General features: G+C 37.4%; 1 protein-coding gene across 1 annotated transcript in view; it reads left to right on the forward strand.

The window, feature by feature from the left end:
• Positions 1-15,311, forward strand: part of IPO11 (importin 11) — a 256,004-nt gene that overhangs the window by 48,468 nt on the left and 192,225 nt on the right. The window contains exon 4 of the mRNA XM_058309280.2: positions 13,928-14,000. Within this exon, the coding sequence (XP_058165263.1) occupies positions 13,928-14,000 (73 nt within the window). The remainder of the gene's footprint in view (positions 1-13,927; positions 14,001-15,311) is intronic.

Raw genomic sequence — 15,311 nt, forward strand, 5'->3', positions numbered from 1 at the left:
GTGTGTTCTTCTGCATCCACTTGCATTGTCAGGTGGCACCGGGAAACTACATCTCTTTTTTGTCGCATCATCTTGCTGCGTCACCTCTCCGTGTGTGCGATGCCACTTCTGAAGGGTGGGCTGTGCTTTTGTCATGCGGGGCAGCTCTCTTTGCGGGGTGTACTCCTTGCGTGTGGGACACCCCTACACGGGGGCTCCCCTGCCTGGCAGGGTACTCCTTGAGCGCGGCAGCACTGCGCGTGGGCCAGCTCACCACATGGGTCAGGAGGCCCTGGGTATCAAACCCTGGACCTTCCATATGGTAGGTGGACACGCTATCAATTGAGCCATGTCCACTTCTCTCACCTGTATTTTTGACAGATGGCTTTGCTGGATACAGAATTCTTGGCTGGCAGTTTTTCTCCTTCAGTACCTTAAATACGTCATACCACTTCTCTCCTACATAGTTTCTGAAGAGAGCTCGGCACTTAATTTTATTGAGTTTTCCTTGTATGCGATACTTTGCTTTTCTCTTGCTGCTTTCAGAATCTTCTCTTTATCTCTGATATTTGTCATTCTGAATAGTAGTATCTTGGAATAGGTCTATTTGGATTTATTCTGTTTGGGGTGTGTTGTCCTTGGATATTGATATTTATGTCCTTCATAAGGGTTGACACATTTTTGGTCATTATTGCCGCAGATATTCTTTCTGCCCCTTTTCCATTCTCCTAGTTCACCAATAATGCGAATGTTTGTGTGTTTCGCATTGTCATTCAGTTCCCTGAGACTCCGTTCCATTTTTTCCATTCTCTTCTCTTTCTGCTCTCCTGTCTTTTCTAGTTCTCGTGTTCTGTCTTCAGAATCACTAATTTTGTCTTCTTTCAATTCAAATTTGCTCTTATGTGCCTTTAATGTATTTTTAATCTTGTCCATCATGTCTTTCATTCCTATAAGGTCTGTTACTTTTCTTTGCAGACTTTGAAATTGTTCTTTATACTCACCCAGTGTCCTCTTAATATCCTTTATTTCTTTAGTCATATATTTTTTTAAATTCTTTGAAGTGATTTAGGAGAGTTGTGTGATTATCACTGATTAATTGTATTAAATCCTGTATCTCTTTAGGATATTTGGTTGTTCTTTTGCCTGGGTCATCTCTTCCTGTTCCCTAGTATGGCTTTTAATTTTTTTTTTTTGCTGATATTTAGGCATCTAAATATGTTGGTGTATTTACTCTGTTGGCTAATTTCTCTTTCTTGCCTTGGTGTATTTACTCTGTTGGCTAATTTCTCTTTCTTGCCTTTTTTTTTTCCCCCACAGCTCTTCTTTGGTATTTGGTTCAACTTATTCTCAGTCTTTAAACTGCCCAGCTTAAGTATTCATAATTGGGCCAGGGACTCACTAGTGGGGTAAAGATTTTCTCTCAGGGGTTGGCTACAGAGAGCAAGAGCAGTTTTTGTCCGTGCAGTTTCCAGATTGACTAGCAGATGGCGCTATTCAGTGAACCTTTCCATGTAGGTGTTTCATTCTCGGCTTTCCTGTGTTGAATCTCCAATTTGGGAGAGTGAGAGCAGGCTCTGCTGGCCAAATTCACTGAAGAAAAGCACTCCGACCTCCTCTCCATTTTCCCTTGAAATAGCTGCAGGGGGGAAGATGTCTATTTTCCTCTCAGTTGGCTATGGTGATCCCAGGATTTTACCCCAGCTTAGTATCTGGGGGGTTGGGTAGGGAAGCCCAGCTGTCATGGGGGCTTGGTAACTCATGTTTGTCCTTTCAGCTTCTTGGTTTCTCTGTCCCTCACCCTCCTGGGAGTTGTGTAGCACTGTGTTGGTCTGCCCACCCCCAAAGTAGCTTTTGACTCTTTCTTCATTGTTTTTGTGAGAGCGTTCAGCTCTGCTTCTTAGTCTGTAGCCATCTTCCCATCTCCAGCTTTCTTTTGCGAGCTTTTTCTTTCAACCTTTCACATTCAATATGGTTATGTTTTGAATTTAAGGTGAGTCTTTTGTAAACAGCATATAGTTGGATCATGCTTTTTTAAAATCCATTCTGCCAATCCCAGCCTTCTGATTGGGGAGTTTTTTCCCCTTTATTTCCTTAGCATATTAATTGTTTTCCCAATATCCTTTAGTTCTTTCTCTGTATTTTCCTTCAGTTTCCTTGAGCATGTTGAAGATCATTTAAAAGTCTTTTTTTGAATGTCTACAGTCTTGTCTTTTTCTTAATGCTTTTGGGATTTTTTTCTTCTTTGGGTGGGCCATCATTTCCTGTTTCTTTGTCTTATCTTTTGTTGCACACTGTTCAATTATAACGTTAGCTGTGGGATTTATTCCTTGAAATATCTAGTTCTTGACTTTGTATCCAACTAGTGATATGACTGAAATTTTCTTGAGATTCATGAGCTAAGAAATTCAAGCAAATTTAAGCAGAAAACACCTTTCAGATTCTTCACAAATTGGCTTTGTGTTGGCTGGTGCTCTTTCAGAGTTCAGCCCTCCTATCAAGAAGTTTGGTCCAAGGCAAATGCATAGTTCAGGGTCCTTTCTGTATTTGCTGGCCTGTGTTTTTCTCTGTGCTTCTGCTCGCTGGTGGCCTTGGGAGTTCCCCTGTGTACTGGAATTTGAATCCCTTCCTAATCCCCAGGAAATACACTTTCTCCTCTCATGGATTTTCCCTCTGCAGGATTTAAAGGAAGTAAATCTTTGCCCCGCCCTCAGTTGTTTCTTATTCTGCTTTTCCCTGGAGGGCAAATTCAGGCAGGGGTTGTGTGCTGGGTATGGGTTTCCCATGTCAGTCTTGCCAGCTGAAACAAGGCCAGGCACCCACAGTGGGAGCACCAGTTATCTCCAAACTGCCTTTGGGAGAGATTGCGGAAGTGACCAGGAACGGTGTTAGAAGCTTCCCCCAGAACTCCCCAAAGCTGAGCTTTCTTGTGTTGGCCCCTGCACAGTAAATGCAGCCCTCCAACTGTCCCGTTTATATGAAGAAGCATATTGTCTTTAAGTTTTCTCTACTGCCTTTGTCTGGGCTGGTTTGGGACAGGGACCATCCATAGACTGGACCTCCAGCCATCTGAAATACATAATTAAAAGCAGTTATGAGTGCTTGGGTTGTATACCTGGATTTTGGGGAACTTGAGTTTTTATGTCCCATTCTTGGGCCAGTACCTTACCTCTTCCTGCCATGAGGTTGGAGATTGCCACCATAGGGAGAATGCAATTCAGTTGTATTACTGCATTTTTCCAGCCTCTTCTCCTCTTCCATAAATGTTGCACAGTGTTCTTCTGGATGCTAGAGTTTTGAAATAGTTGATGCAGACAGATCATCCCTGTTTCATAATTATTCTGGTAGAGGGACTTATTCTTGGAGCTTCCTACTCTGCCATCTTCCCACAGTACTCTCTTAATGAGGTTAGAATTTACAAAAATCATTGAGAAGGAAATGCTAGGTCATTCTGAACCAGCTGCTGATTCTTGAATGCTCTGCATATTTGCCTTCATGCATTTGTAATCTCATCAAATTTAGTTCCAGCTGCTAGGTGAGTGTTAAGTGAACAAATTTCTCTTAAGTTACATATAATTTAATTGATGGAAAGGCAGTTCAGAGATGAGGCTGGAATTTGTTTAATTTAAATAGTGAATTTTGTAGAATAAGTAATGTACTTTTTATTTTCCAGAAGATGGCACTATAGCTTTATAAGTTCTTATATTTATAAAACCTTTAAAACATGCCCTTGAATGATATTGGAAGCCACCAGAATATTTTTAGGCTGCCCTTATGATGCCTGTAGTGTAAAGTAAACCTTTTTCTAATTTTAGTACTTACTTAGAAATTTGGGAGAAATGAAGTAGTGATGAGAAATTGTGCATTATTGGGCTGTAGGAAATGGTCCAGTAGTACTTAACATTTCTACTGGTATGCCCAGCTATATTTAAAATCTCTTAAAATTCATTCAGTGTTACTGAATATAGATAGCATGATCATAAATGTCTTTTTTAAAAAGGAGTATAAATTTTGATTATATATTTTAGATTGTAATTTCACATGAAGAATTAGAAGCTGAGACGTTGAACTTAAAAAGTAAGAAAAAAATCTATAGTATTAGTTGATTAAATTCTAAGCTCCTTTATTATCCATTGAGGTAGAAGCTGGAAAAGAGATAAATATTCTTAGAAAGGGAGCAAGGATGGTAATTGAATTTAGATTTAGATTTAAGGCACTTAAAAAAATCTGCTTTTTAAAGTTTTGTCTATCTTTTTCTGTCATAGTTTCTACTCTTACCACTATTTTCACAGAATGAGAAGTAATTAACTTAAACTTACATGTCAGCTCTATATTACAATGCAGTTTTAACTGGGTCCTATTTAGAGTCTATCCATTTTCTACCAGGGGTATATAGTCTGAATTCGTTAAATGACAATATATGCATGAAATTAAAGATGGAATGTTAACAATTATTGGAGAGTTGCTGAAGATACACATTTTCTCCAGGTTAATGGGTTGTTCTATCTAATATGTTTATTTTTTAATATGGTCTGTACCCCTCTACTTTGATAGCTACTAATTAAATTATGCTCTTGTATCTTAATTAGAATTGTGAGTATCATGAAAACCGCTGAACCTGTTTTCTTGGAACAGAAGAAAACAGATTTCAAGCTTGAAGCAAAACATTATAGGAGAAAACATTATTTCAGGGATTTGATGATAGGAGGGAGTTAAAGTTGTAAAATATAGCATAGTTAAAAAGGATTAGGGAGATCATGTCTAGTGGGAACACATAGGACTACGTTGGGCCTTGACTCTGCTTAAATGTCTATCTTAAACTTGTTTTCTCCATTTACTAATTTACATTCTCTAGGTATCAGTTTCCATAATGTGTGTGTGTATATGTGTGCTAAGGTTTTAAAAATTTTTATTGAACTATATAAAATACTTAAAAAGTACACAGATGCAGGATAGAGTTTGAATGTTTACAGTATGACACACCTGTTTAACTATCAGCCAGAGTAGATAGAACATCATTCACACCCCAGAAACCTCCCTCATGACCCTTCACTGTCAGCTCTTTTCCCCCACCCCAAAGTAAGCACCATCTGATGTCTCTTGCCATAGATTAGTTTTGCTTGTTTTTGAGCTTAATACAAATGGAAACCGTATAGTATGTTCTGTTGCGTCTTAATTTCTTTTCTTTTTTTATTTTTTAAAATAAATTCTTTTTTTAAAAAATTTCCCTTCCCACCCCAGTTGTCTGTTCTCTGTGTCCATTTGCTGCGTGTTCTTCTTTTGTCTGCTTCTGTTGTTGTCAGCGGCACAGGAATCTGTGTCTCTTTTTGTTGCGTAGTCTTGCTGTGTCAGCCTTCTGTGTGTGCAGCACCATTCCTGGGCAGGCTGAACTTTCTTTCGCGCTGGGTGGCTCTCCTTACGGGGTGCGCTCCTTGCACGTGAGGCTCCCCTACGCGGGGGACACCCTTGCATAGCAGGGCACTCACTCCTTGTGTGCGTCAGCACTGTGCGTGGGCCAGCTCCACACGGGTCATGGAGGCCTGGGGTTTGAACCGCGGACCTCCCATGTGGTAGACGGGGGCCCTATCTACTGGGCCAAGTCCACTTCCCTTAATTTCTTTTAGTGAACTTTTTATTTGTGAGATTTAGCCATGTAGTTGGATGGAGCAGTAGTTCACTCATATGTAGGAGGGTAGTGTTCCATTTTGGAAACACACTACAAGTGTCTGTCTTTTCTGCTTTTGGGCATGGTAGTGGTTTCTAACTTCAGACTGTTAATAGTATTTGAACATTCTTTTTCATGTCTCTGTGCACATGTGTGTTTTTGTTGTCATTTACACAGGAGTGGATGCTGGGTCAAATTATCTTCAGCTTTAGTAGATACTGTCACTTAGTTTTCAAAGTGATTGTACCAGTTTACATTTCTACCAGCTCATCAACTCTTGATCTTATCTTTCTTCCTTGGGCTTAGTGATTTTAGTTTGCATTTTTGTCATGAATGATGAGTACCTTTTTCTATGCTTATGACTGTTGGATAGCCTCTTGTGAAGCACCTGTTGTTTGCACATTTTGGTGATTGATCCTTGATTTGTGGGATTTTATATGTTTTGGATATGAGTCCTTTGTCTAATTTACTACTGAAAATGAGTTCTCCTACTTTGTGACTTTTTTACTTTCTTAATTGTGTCTTTTTAAATTTTTTAATTTATTGAAATATTCATACATAAACATACATAAACAATAAGTATGATAGTTGTGAACTTACAAAACAAACATATATAACATCAAACATATATAACATCTCACCCTACCACCAATAACTTGCATTTTTAAACTTTTTAAACTAATGATTAAAGAGCATTGTGAAAATATTACTACTAAGCAAAGTAGTTTTCCCCTAACCAATCCAATTGTTATTATCTATCATTTATATATGAGCATACATGAAACAAGTGTATAGTAAAAGTTGTGCACTTTAAGCAAACATGCGTAACATCACATAGTGGTCCCATACATCAACCCTCCACCAACGCCTTTTTCATTTCATGAGAAGTTTGTTACAAACTATGAAAGAACACTGTCAAAATCTTATTACTAATCATAGTCCTTATCTTATATTTGGTGTGTTTTTCCCCCAACCCACCCTATTATTATTTTTTTAAATATACTTTTTTATGACAGAAGTTGTAAACTTATAAAACAATCATGCACATGTGCAGAATTCCCAAACAACACCCCTCGTCATTTGCTACAGAGAAAATAATATTATCTGATTGTTACCATGTCCATGTTGTACATTTGGCTAACATTTTCCATACTGCCTCATTATCAACACAGTATATCTTTTGCTTAGATGCAAGAATATTATATTATTACTACTCACCACCGTCCATAGGTCACTTCAGTTGTATTTTTCCCATGCTTCTCCACATTCCCATCACTCTGCAGTAGTGATATACATTTGTTCTAGCTAACAAAGGACACTCTTGCATCTGTACCATCAAGCACAATTCTCACCCACCTCTTGGTTTACTGTCCAGTTCCTAGATTATTCTCAAGCATTTTGTCAACTGGCATTTACGTAACTAGACTATGATTTTCAGCCATATCCCCATTCATAAACTAGCTGTTACTCTCTGTGTGTTACCATCCACTCTATACATTTACACACTTTTACAGTAAAGCTATTTAAAACTTCTACATACATTAAAAATAGTAGTCCACTCAGTCCTCCTCTTATCTCCTTTAAGAATCCACCTACTATCATCAGTTCTTAAAAATATTTTCCAATAATTTCTTCTAGAAGTTTTATGGTTCTTTTATTTTTACTTTTTTGATCCATTTCGAGTTAATTTTTGGAAAAGTGTGAGATGGGGGTCCTCTTTGTTTCTTTCAGCTATGGCTGTCCCAATTTTTTTCAGCACCATTTGTTGAATGTATTGTTCTGCCCGAGCTGTGTGAGTTTGACAGGCTAGTCAACAATCACTTGACCATATCTGTGAGGGTCTGTTTCTGAACCATAAATTTGGTTCCATTGGTCTATTGTGTCTGACTTTAGGCTGGTACCATGTTGTTTTTACCACTATAGGTAGGTATTAAGATTTAAAGTCTGGAGATGAGGGTTCACTTTTCCTTTTTATGATGTTTCTTGGCTATTCAGGACTCCTTACCCTTCCAAATAAATTTAATGATTGTGTTTTCAATTTTTTCTTTAATGCTGGTGTTATATTTTGTCAGGATTGCGTTAAATCTGTATATCAATTTGAGTTAAATTGATATCTTAATGATATTTAGTCTTCTAGTCCATGAGCATGGAATGTTCTTCCAGTATTTAGGGGGTTAGGGTTTTCAAAATTTATTTTAACATTGAGTTGCAGATTTCTGAATACAAGTACTTTATATCATTGGTTAAGTTTATTCCTGACTATATGAGTTTTATCTGTCATTTTATTTTTACCACTCTTTTGACACTTTTAGTTACTTTACTGATAATAATCTTTATTTCTAGACTCTCTTCTAGGCCTCTCTCTCCTTTCTTTTCTTTTTAGGCTCTAGCACACCCTTTAGTATTTCCTGAAATTCTGGTCTCTTGCTTAGAAATTCTCTCAGTTTCTGTTTATCTGTGAATATTCTAATTTCGCCCTCATTTTTGGAAGAGAGTCTTGTTGGATATAAGATTCTTGGCTGGAAGTGTTTCTCTTGTAGTATCTTAAATATATCAGACCACTGTCTTCTTGCCTCCATGGTGTCTGGTGAGAAATCCACACTTAATCTTTTTGGATATCCTTTATATGTTATGCATTGCTTTTCTCTTGCTGCTCTTAGACTTCTCTCTTTGTCTTTGGCCTTTGACATTCTGATGAGTATGTGTCTTGAAGTTGGTCTACTTGGATTTTTTTCTCATGAGAGTATGCTGTGCTTCTTGGACAGGGATATCTGTGTCCTTCAATAGGGATGGGAAATTTTCTACCATTATTTCTTTAAATATTCCTTCTGCCCCTTTTCCCTTCTCTTCTCCTTCTGGGACACCCATGACACGTATGTTTGCACACCTTTTGCTGTCATTTAGTTCCCTGAGACTTTGTTCAATTTTTTCCATTCTTCATCTCTTCTTTTTTATGCTCACTTTCAAAGGCCATTTCTTCAAGCTCACCAATCCTTTCTTCTGCCTCCTCAAATCTGCTATTATATGATTCCATTGTTTTTAAAATTTCGTTGATTGCACCTTTCATTCCCATAAGATCTGCTATTTTTCTATGTATGCTTTCAAATTCTTCTTGGTGCTCATCCAATGTCTTCTTAATATCCTTAATCTCTTTAGCCATCTTGTTGAATTTATTCAGGAGATTTGTTTGAACATCTGTAATTAGTTGTCTCAACTCCTTTATGTCATCTGGAGGCTTATCTTGTTCCTTTCACTGGGCCATAGCTTCCTGTTTCTAGGTGTGGATTGTAATTTTTTCTTGGTGTCTTCGCATGTGGCTTACTAGAATATATTTCTGGGTGCTGTTTTTCTCTTTAGTTTAGGGCTTCCTATTGTTTGTCCCTTCCTGGTTGTGCAGTAGGAGCCAAGCATGTAGTTGGTACTATAAGCTGGGGAGGCTCAAGATGCCCTCATTGTCACAGGGACCAATGAAGCTTCTTCCAACTTTTTCCTTTGCTAAGGGTAGGGACAGAGTCACATCTTTGTGGAATAATCCAAGTTGTGCAGGCCTAGACTGTAGTTGCTCAGAGAGACTGATGAAGCTTCACATCCCTTTCTCCCTCTGCCTGGGGCATGGATGGAGCTGCAGGTATGGGCAGCAGTCTATTCAGTGTGGGTCCTAAGATGACCGCAGTTGCCCGGGTAGACTTATAATTTCAGTCTATGGCAGCCAAAGTTACGTGCAGTTCCCTGTATAGGCTGATGCAGGGCTCTTCAGCCTCCTCCCCGCCAGAGGTTGGGCTGCAGCCTAGGAGGGCTGCAGGCTGATTTGCGTTAAAGAAACTGGTGTCTGCCGACACTGAGAGTTTCAGTCCAGCCCGGCTTCCCCTCAGGCTGGGGGCAGAGTCAGAATGGGGGCTGCTGGCCTCTCTCTGACTTGGGCTGGTTCACACCCCTCTGTTCCCAGGGTTATCTCTTAGCCAGCCAAGTCTACCAATTAGTAGAGGAAATTGGCAGCCAGCCATCTCCTCCTCCCCTGCTTCTGGGAAATGGAGCTTCCAATTCCCATCACAGAACAGGTCCTGGGACAGCTCATGCTGCAGAGTATGATAATTTCCTGGAGTGCTGGTAATTTCCCGGAGAGGCTGGCGCAGGTCCTCACAGTTTCCTCTCTGCTGGAAGTGGCACTGAGGCCTAGGCTAGACCTGCAATATGATCTGGATGGGAAGAAGCTGGTCTCCACCAGCACTGGGATTTTCAGTCTGCCCTGCTTCCCTTGTGCCAGGCGTGGAGTTAAGATGGCGGCTTCTGGCCTCTTTTTGACTTGGACAGGCTCACGCTTTAGCGGTTCTCAGGATTATATTTTAACCCGCTGAATTTTACTCATCAGTAGCTGAAATTGGTGCCCAACCATCTCTTCCTCCCCCGTTTTGGGAAAGTGGAGCTTTAAATTCCAGCCTCAGAACAGCCGGAGGCGGCTTGTGCCTCCAGTGGAGTATGGGCACTGGCCTCCAGGGTGTGGAGCGCTCTACTTAGGAGTCTTCTCGCTCTACTTAGGAGTCTTCTCTGCAGATAGGCAGTCTCCTCCTTCACTCCCCCAAGGACGTTGCAGGATGCTCTTCTGGTCTCCTGGAGCCCCCAGACAGGTGCTTCAGCTAGCTCTAGAGAGCTCTGTGTGTTTACTAACTGCCTTGTGGCAGGAGCTGACTCTAGGAGCTCCTTACTCTGCCTCCATCTTGCTGGTTGTCCCTAATTGTGTCTTTTATTGAACAGAAAGTCTTTATTTTAATGGCCAATTTAACCATCTTTTCTTTTATAATTCTTTTTTTTGGGTCTGTTTAAGAGATTTTTGTACAATCCTAAGTCATGAAAAAATTCACCTTTGTTTTCTCTAGAAGCTTTGTTTTACTTTTCGCATTTAGCTTTATGATTCATCTGGAATTGGTGTTTTGAGTGAGCTGTGTATGTGAAGTAGAGGGGAACATCATATATTCTTTCCCTGGTGGATTGCAATGCACACATATAATCAGGGGCTTTATGTGTGTAGATCTATTTTGGATTCTCTATTTAGTATTATTGGCCCATTTGTCTTTTAGTTACTGTACTTTTTAAGGCTTGATATATTTTCTGTTACTTTCTTTAGATTTAAGTTGCTCTTTTTTCCCTAGTTCTTGAGATGGAAGCTCAGAGAACGGCTTTTCAATCTTCTTTTCTTATATATGCATTTAAAGCATTCAGATTTTTCTTGTAACCATGGCTTTAGTTCCATTCCCCAAGCTTCCATGTGTAGTATTTTCATTACCATTGATTTCAATATATTTTTTCATTTCCCCTGCGATTTCTTTTTAGAGCCACAGATTAATTAGAAGTATATAGCTCAGTATCTAAATGTGGGGATTTTTTGTTGTTGTTATTGTTACTGATTTTCTTCTTTCTGCCTTATGTTTTGATCCATCCTGTGGTATTTTGGTAAATATTTCATGTGTGCTTGAAAAGGATGTGTGTTTCACTGTTGTGGATTGTAGTGTTTTTTACCTGTCAGGTCAGATTTATTAAATGCGCTATTCAAGTTGTTCTGTACTCAAGTTGTTTCTGCTACTTTTTCTATAAGTTACTGAGAGAGTTGTGTTAATCTGCAAATATGATTGTGGAATTACCTATTTTTCATTCATTTTACTCTATTTTGAGATTACATTATTAGGATCATATTAATTTAGGATATTATATTCTTTTTGAACTGACCTTGTTATAATTATGAAATGTATCCCTTTATCTCTAGTTATATGTTTTGACTAAAAGTCTAGTTTGATATTAATAGAGCCACTCCAGGCCTCTTTTTTAAGATTTATTTATTTATTCCCCCCCCAACCCCCACCCCCAGTTGTCTGCTTTCTGTGTTCATTTGCTGTGTGTTCTTCTGTGATCGCTTCTATCCTTATTAGAAGCACCTGGAATCTATTTTTCTTGTTGTTGCATTTCTTTTTTGTTGTTGTTGCGTCACCTCTCTGTGTGTGCGTTGCCATTCTTGGGCAGGCTGCACTTTCCTTCACACTGGGTGGCTCTCCTCAAGGGGTGCACTCCTTGCACGTGGGGCTCCCCTACACGGGGGACACCCCTCTGCGTCACGGCACTCCTTGTGCGCATCACCGCTGTGCATGGGCCAGCTCCACACGAGTCAGGGAGGTCCGGGGTTTGAACCGCGGACCCCCCATGTGGTCGGCGGATGCCCTATCCATGGGCCAAGTCTGCTTCCCCCAGGCTTCCTGTAGTTAGTATTTGCATGGTATATCTTTCTGCCCCTTTTAAAAAAAACAAAAACAATTTATCCTTCTTTTGAAGACATGTCTCTTATAGGCAGCAACTACTTGCATTTTGTTTTGTATTATTGTCTTTTAATTTTAGTATTATGTCCACTTACATTTAATGTACCACTGATATAGTTGGAACTAAATCTTCACCCACTATTTTGTTTGTTTCTGTTTTTTTTTTTTTTTTGCCTTCCTTTGGATTATTGAAGAAATTTTTTATTACTCAATTTTTCCTTTTATAAGCTTGTTAGTATACATTTATTATTCATGTAGTTTTCATAGAGATTATAATTGAATCCTCAATTTATTAGACTACATTAGATTAGTACTTTACTTTTTCCAGATAATGCAAAAAGCATGTACAATTGTAATTCCATTTATTCCTTCCTGTCTTTTGTTATTGAGTATTTTTTAAGTCTACATATATTTTAAACATTATGCAATATTATTTTATCAGCAGATAGTATTCATTTGAATTTATGTTTCTAGTGCTCTTTGTTTCTTTGACATTAATGCGTCTCCATCTTGGCTCATTTCTCTTTTGCCTGAAGAACTGCCATTAATAATTTTTTTAATTGATATTTTTCTTTTTATTGTAGATGTACTTTTAACAGAAAAATCATGCAGAAAATACAGAGTTCCCATATACCCTCTATAATTAACATCTTTCGTTAGTGTGGTACCTTTGTCACAACTGATGAAAGGAAACACTTTTATAATGTAACGATTACCTATAGTCCATGGTTTACATCAGAGATCACTATGTTGTCCAGTCTTATGTTTTTTTTAAATATTAATTTTTGTAACATTTATACAACCTGAAATTTCCACCTTTAACCACATTCGAATATATAATTCAGTGGTGTTTATTACATTCACAACTGCAGGCAGTGAATTTGCTCAGACACAGAAGTCTTTTTTTTTCTTCCCTACTTAATATGCTTCAATCTAGATATTTTCCAGTGTCCTATCTTTCCATGCATGCATCACCTTTATTTCACTTAATGTGTTTATCAGTTCTCAGATTTTCATTTGGTATTAAAAAAAAAAATAGATTCCATTTTCTCTGGTGAAATTCTCCCATCTTTTTTACCTATTTTCATGAATATAATCATAGTTTAAGTATGATTTGTTGACTACAATGTTTAGAGCTCCTGTTTTTATTTGTTTTTCTATTGTCAAGTGCTTCAAGGGAACATATACTAGTTCATCACAGTTCATTTCCCTTTTCTGTAAGACCTGGGTCTGTCAAATCTGGGCTGCCTAAGTTGTTTTTAGATAGCTTTAAAACTTATGAAAAAAAATTGTATATAATTCTTTTAGCTAATATTATTGGATGGTTTTTCTTTGGTAACAACTACTCCATCATAGCAACAATGGAAAGCTTTAAAATGAGGCTTTTCATATTTAAATAATATATTCACACAGTTCAAAATTCAGAATTTATGAAAGCATGTAGAATGAATACTTTCCTTCCCTGTTTTAGCAATCTAGTTTCCTTCCTCACATCCTGTCAAAATAGTATTGTGTTTATCCTTTCCAGACCTATAAAATGAAAGGCTTTTAACTAGTTTATGCCTGATAAGTCTTTCATTCCAAATATTCTCTGATTCTGGATCCCTTTCCCCGTAGAATAGCCTGATTTAGATTTTATAAGCTAGTGGAAAAGTAATAATTACTCATGCAGTTTTTTTTTAGCCAACTGTTAAGTTTTCACATCAATAAAAGTACATGTAAGTGTCTTATTCATTATTCTTGATTTGTTTTATTTCCTATTGCTTACTGTGTTGTGCTTTCTTTTTATTCACTTGTGAAGGAATTTTATACCTCTGTCTTATATGATGTGCCAAAATACAAGTAATGGAAATAATTCTATTCATTTACCAAAAACAACTTGGAACATACTGTTTACAAGGTGTTTTATTGATAAAAGTTATAGTAGTGCTTAATTGCATTCATTCTTAGTATTCTCTTGCATAATAAATATATCTTTTTACAGTGCTCTTTCAGAGGAGGAGAAATCTACACTGCGTGCAGGGCTCATCACCAATTTCAATGAACCAATAAACCAGGTTAGTGAGAAAATGAATACTAAATAATCTTTTTCATCTCTTAATTTTTGCTTCTTTTCCAATCTAATTTTGTTTCCTACTAACAAAATCTTATTACATAATATCCATTTGTGATATCTGTACACATTATCTCTGTTGCTCTTTTTGTTTTGAGATCAATTTGTAGTTGTGAAGAATTTTGGATTAGGCTATTAATTATTTGAGACTCAAGTCATTTTAAAATATACTGATATCTTTTTATTTTCTGTTTCTGAACAGTATTTAAAGCAGATCTTTGGTATATATTTCTAGTCTTACTGTATAGAAATTAATTTTAATGATTTAGGTTTAAAACCCATTTTTTAAAAAAATAAAAGATAGCTTTTTGTCTTGTTACCTTCATCCATCACATTTTCAATTCTCACTAGTCTATGGGGCCTAGATAGATAATTATAAAGTTTTATTTTTTCTTTCTCTCATACTGTGATTTTTCTTCTTGTCCCAGTTAATGCTGTTTATTATACTCAATTCCCTTAATTTGGGTATTAAAGAACACACTATATTTGGTGGTATTTCCAACTTGGTTTTATTTCCACCTTTTAAAATTATCTAGGTTCCCTGCTTTGCATTTCCTGAAAGGAGGAGAAGAGAGGTAATGGGGATGAACAGTTACTCTCACTGGGATAGGGAATAGTTGTGTGATTGAAAGATAAACCAGTGCCTAGGTATTAGGTTAACCAGCATTTGGGAAACATTAATCTGTAGACATGTCATTTTTAAACTACTTAATATTGTGATGTTAATTTCTAGTTGGAAATCAGTGGTTTTTATCCTTCGAGGTCTCCATTAAAATTAAAGATTATATCAATATTTACCATATCAGAAATTAAAACTGAGATATTAAAATATTTATTAGTCATTTATAAAACAGTAAAATCATTGCTTATTAATTTAAATACATTTTAAAAATGAAAAATAGTAGCTGTTTTCCAAACCATAAAAATTGAGTGAGAAGAGTGGCATTGTTTTACATTTTTCCAAATCTCTTTGATATCTGGCTATTTAGAAAAGACACCTTGGTACTTATATGATGCTGCATATTTACTCTTCTGCAGTATATTGTTTTGGATGAAGTATGAAGAAAATGTAGCTTCACACTGATGTGTAATTGGAAAAGGGAGGACATCGCAGATCCCCTGAAAGAGTGTTAGGTTCCTTGGGGGTCCATGGATGACATTTTGGGAACCCTTATTTTAAATAATTGTTGAGTGAATTTTATTCATTTTTGTTAAGTATGTGTTTCACAGACAAATCAGATTTTAGCTATGAATG

This window comes from Dasypus novemcinctus, chromosome 2 (assembly GCF_030445035.2).
Source record: "Dasypus novemcinctus isolate mDasNov1 chromosome 2, mDasNov1.1.hap2, whole genome shotgun sequence".
Lineage (NCBI taxonomy): Eukaryota > Metazoa > Chordata > Mammalia > Cingulata > Dasypodidae > Dasypus > Dasypus novemcinctus.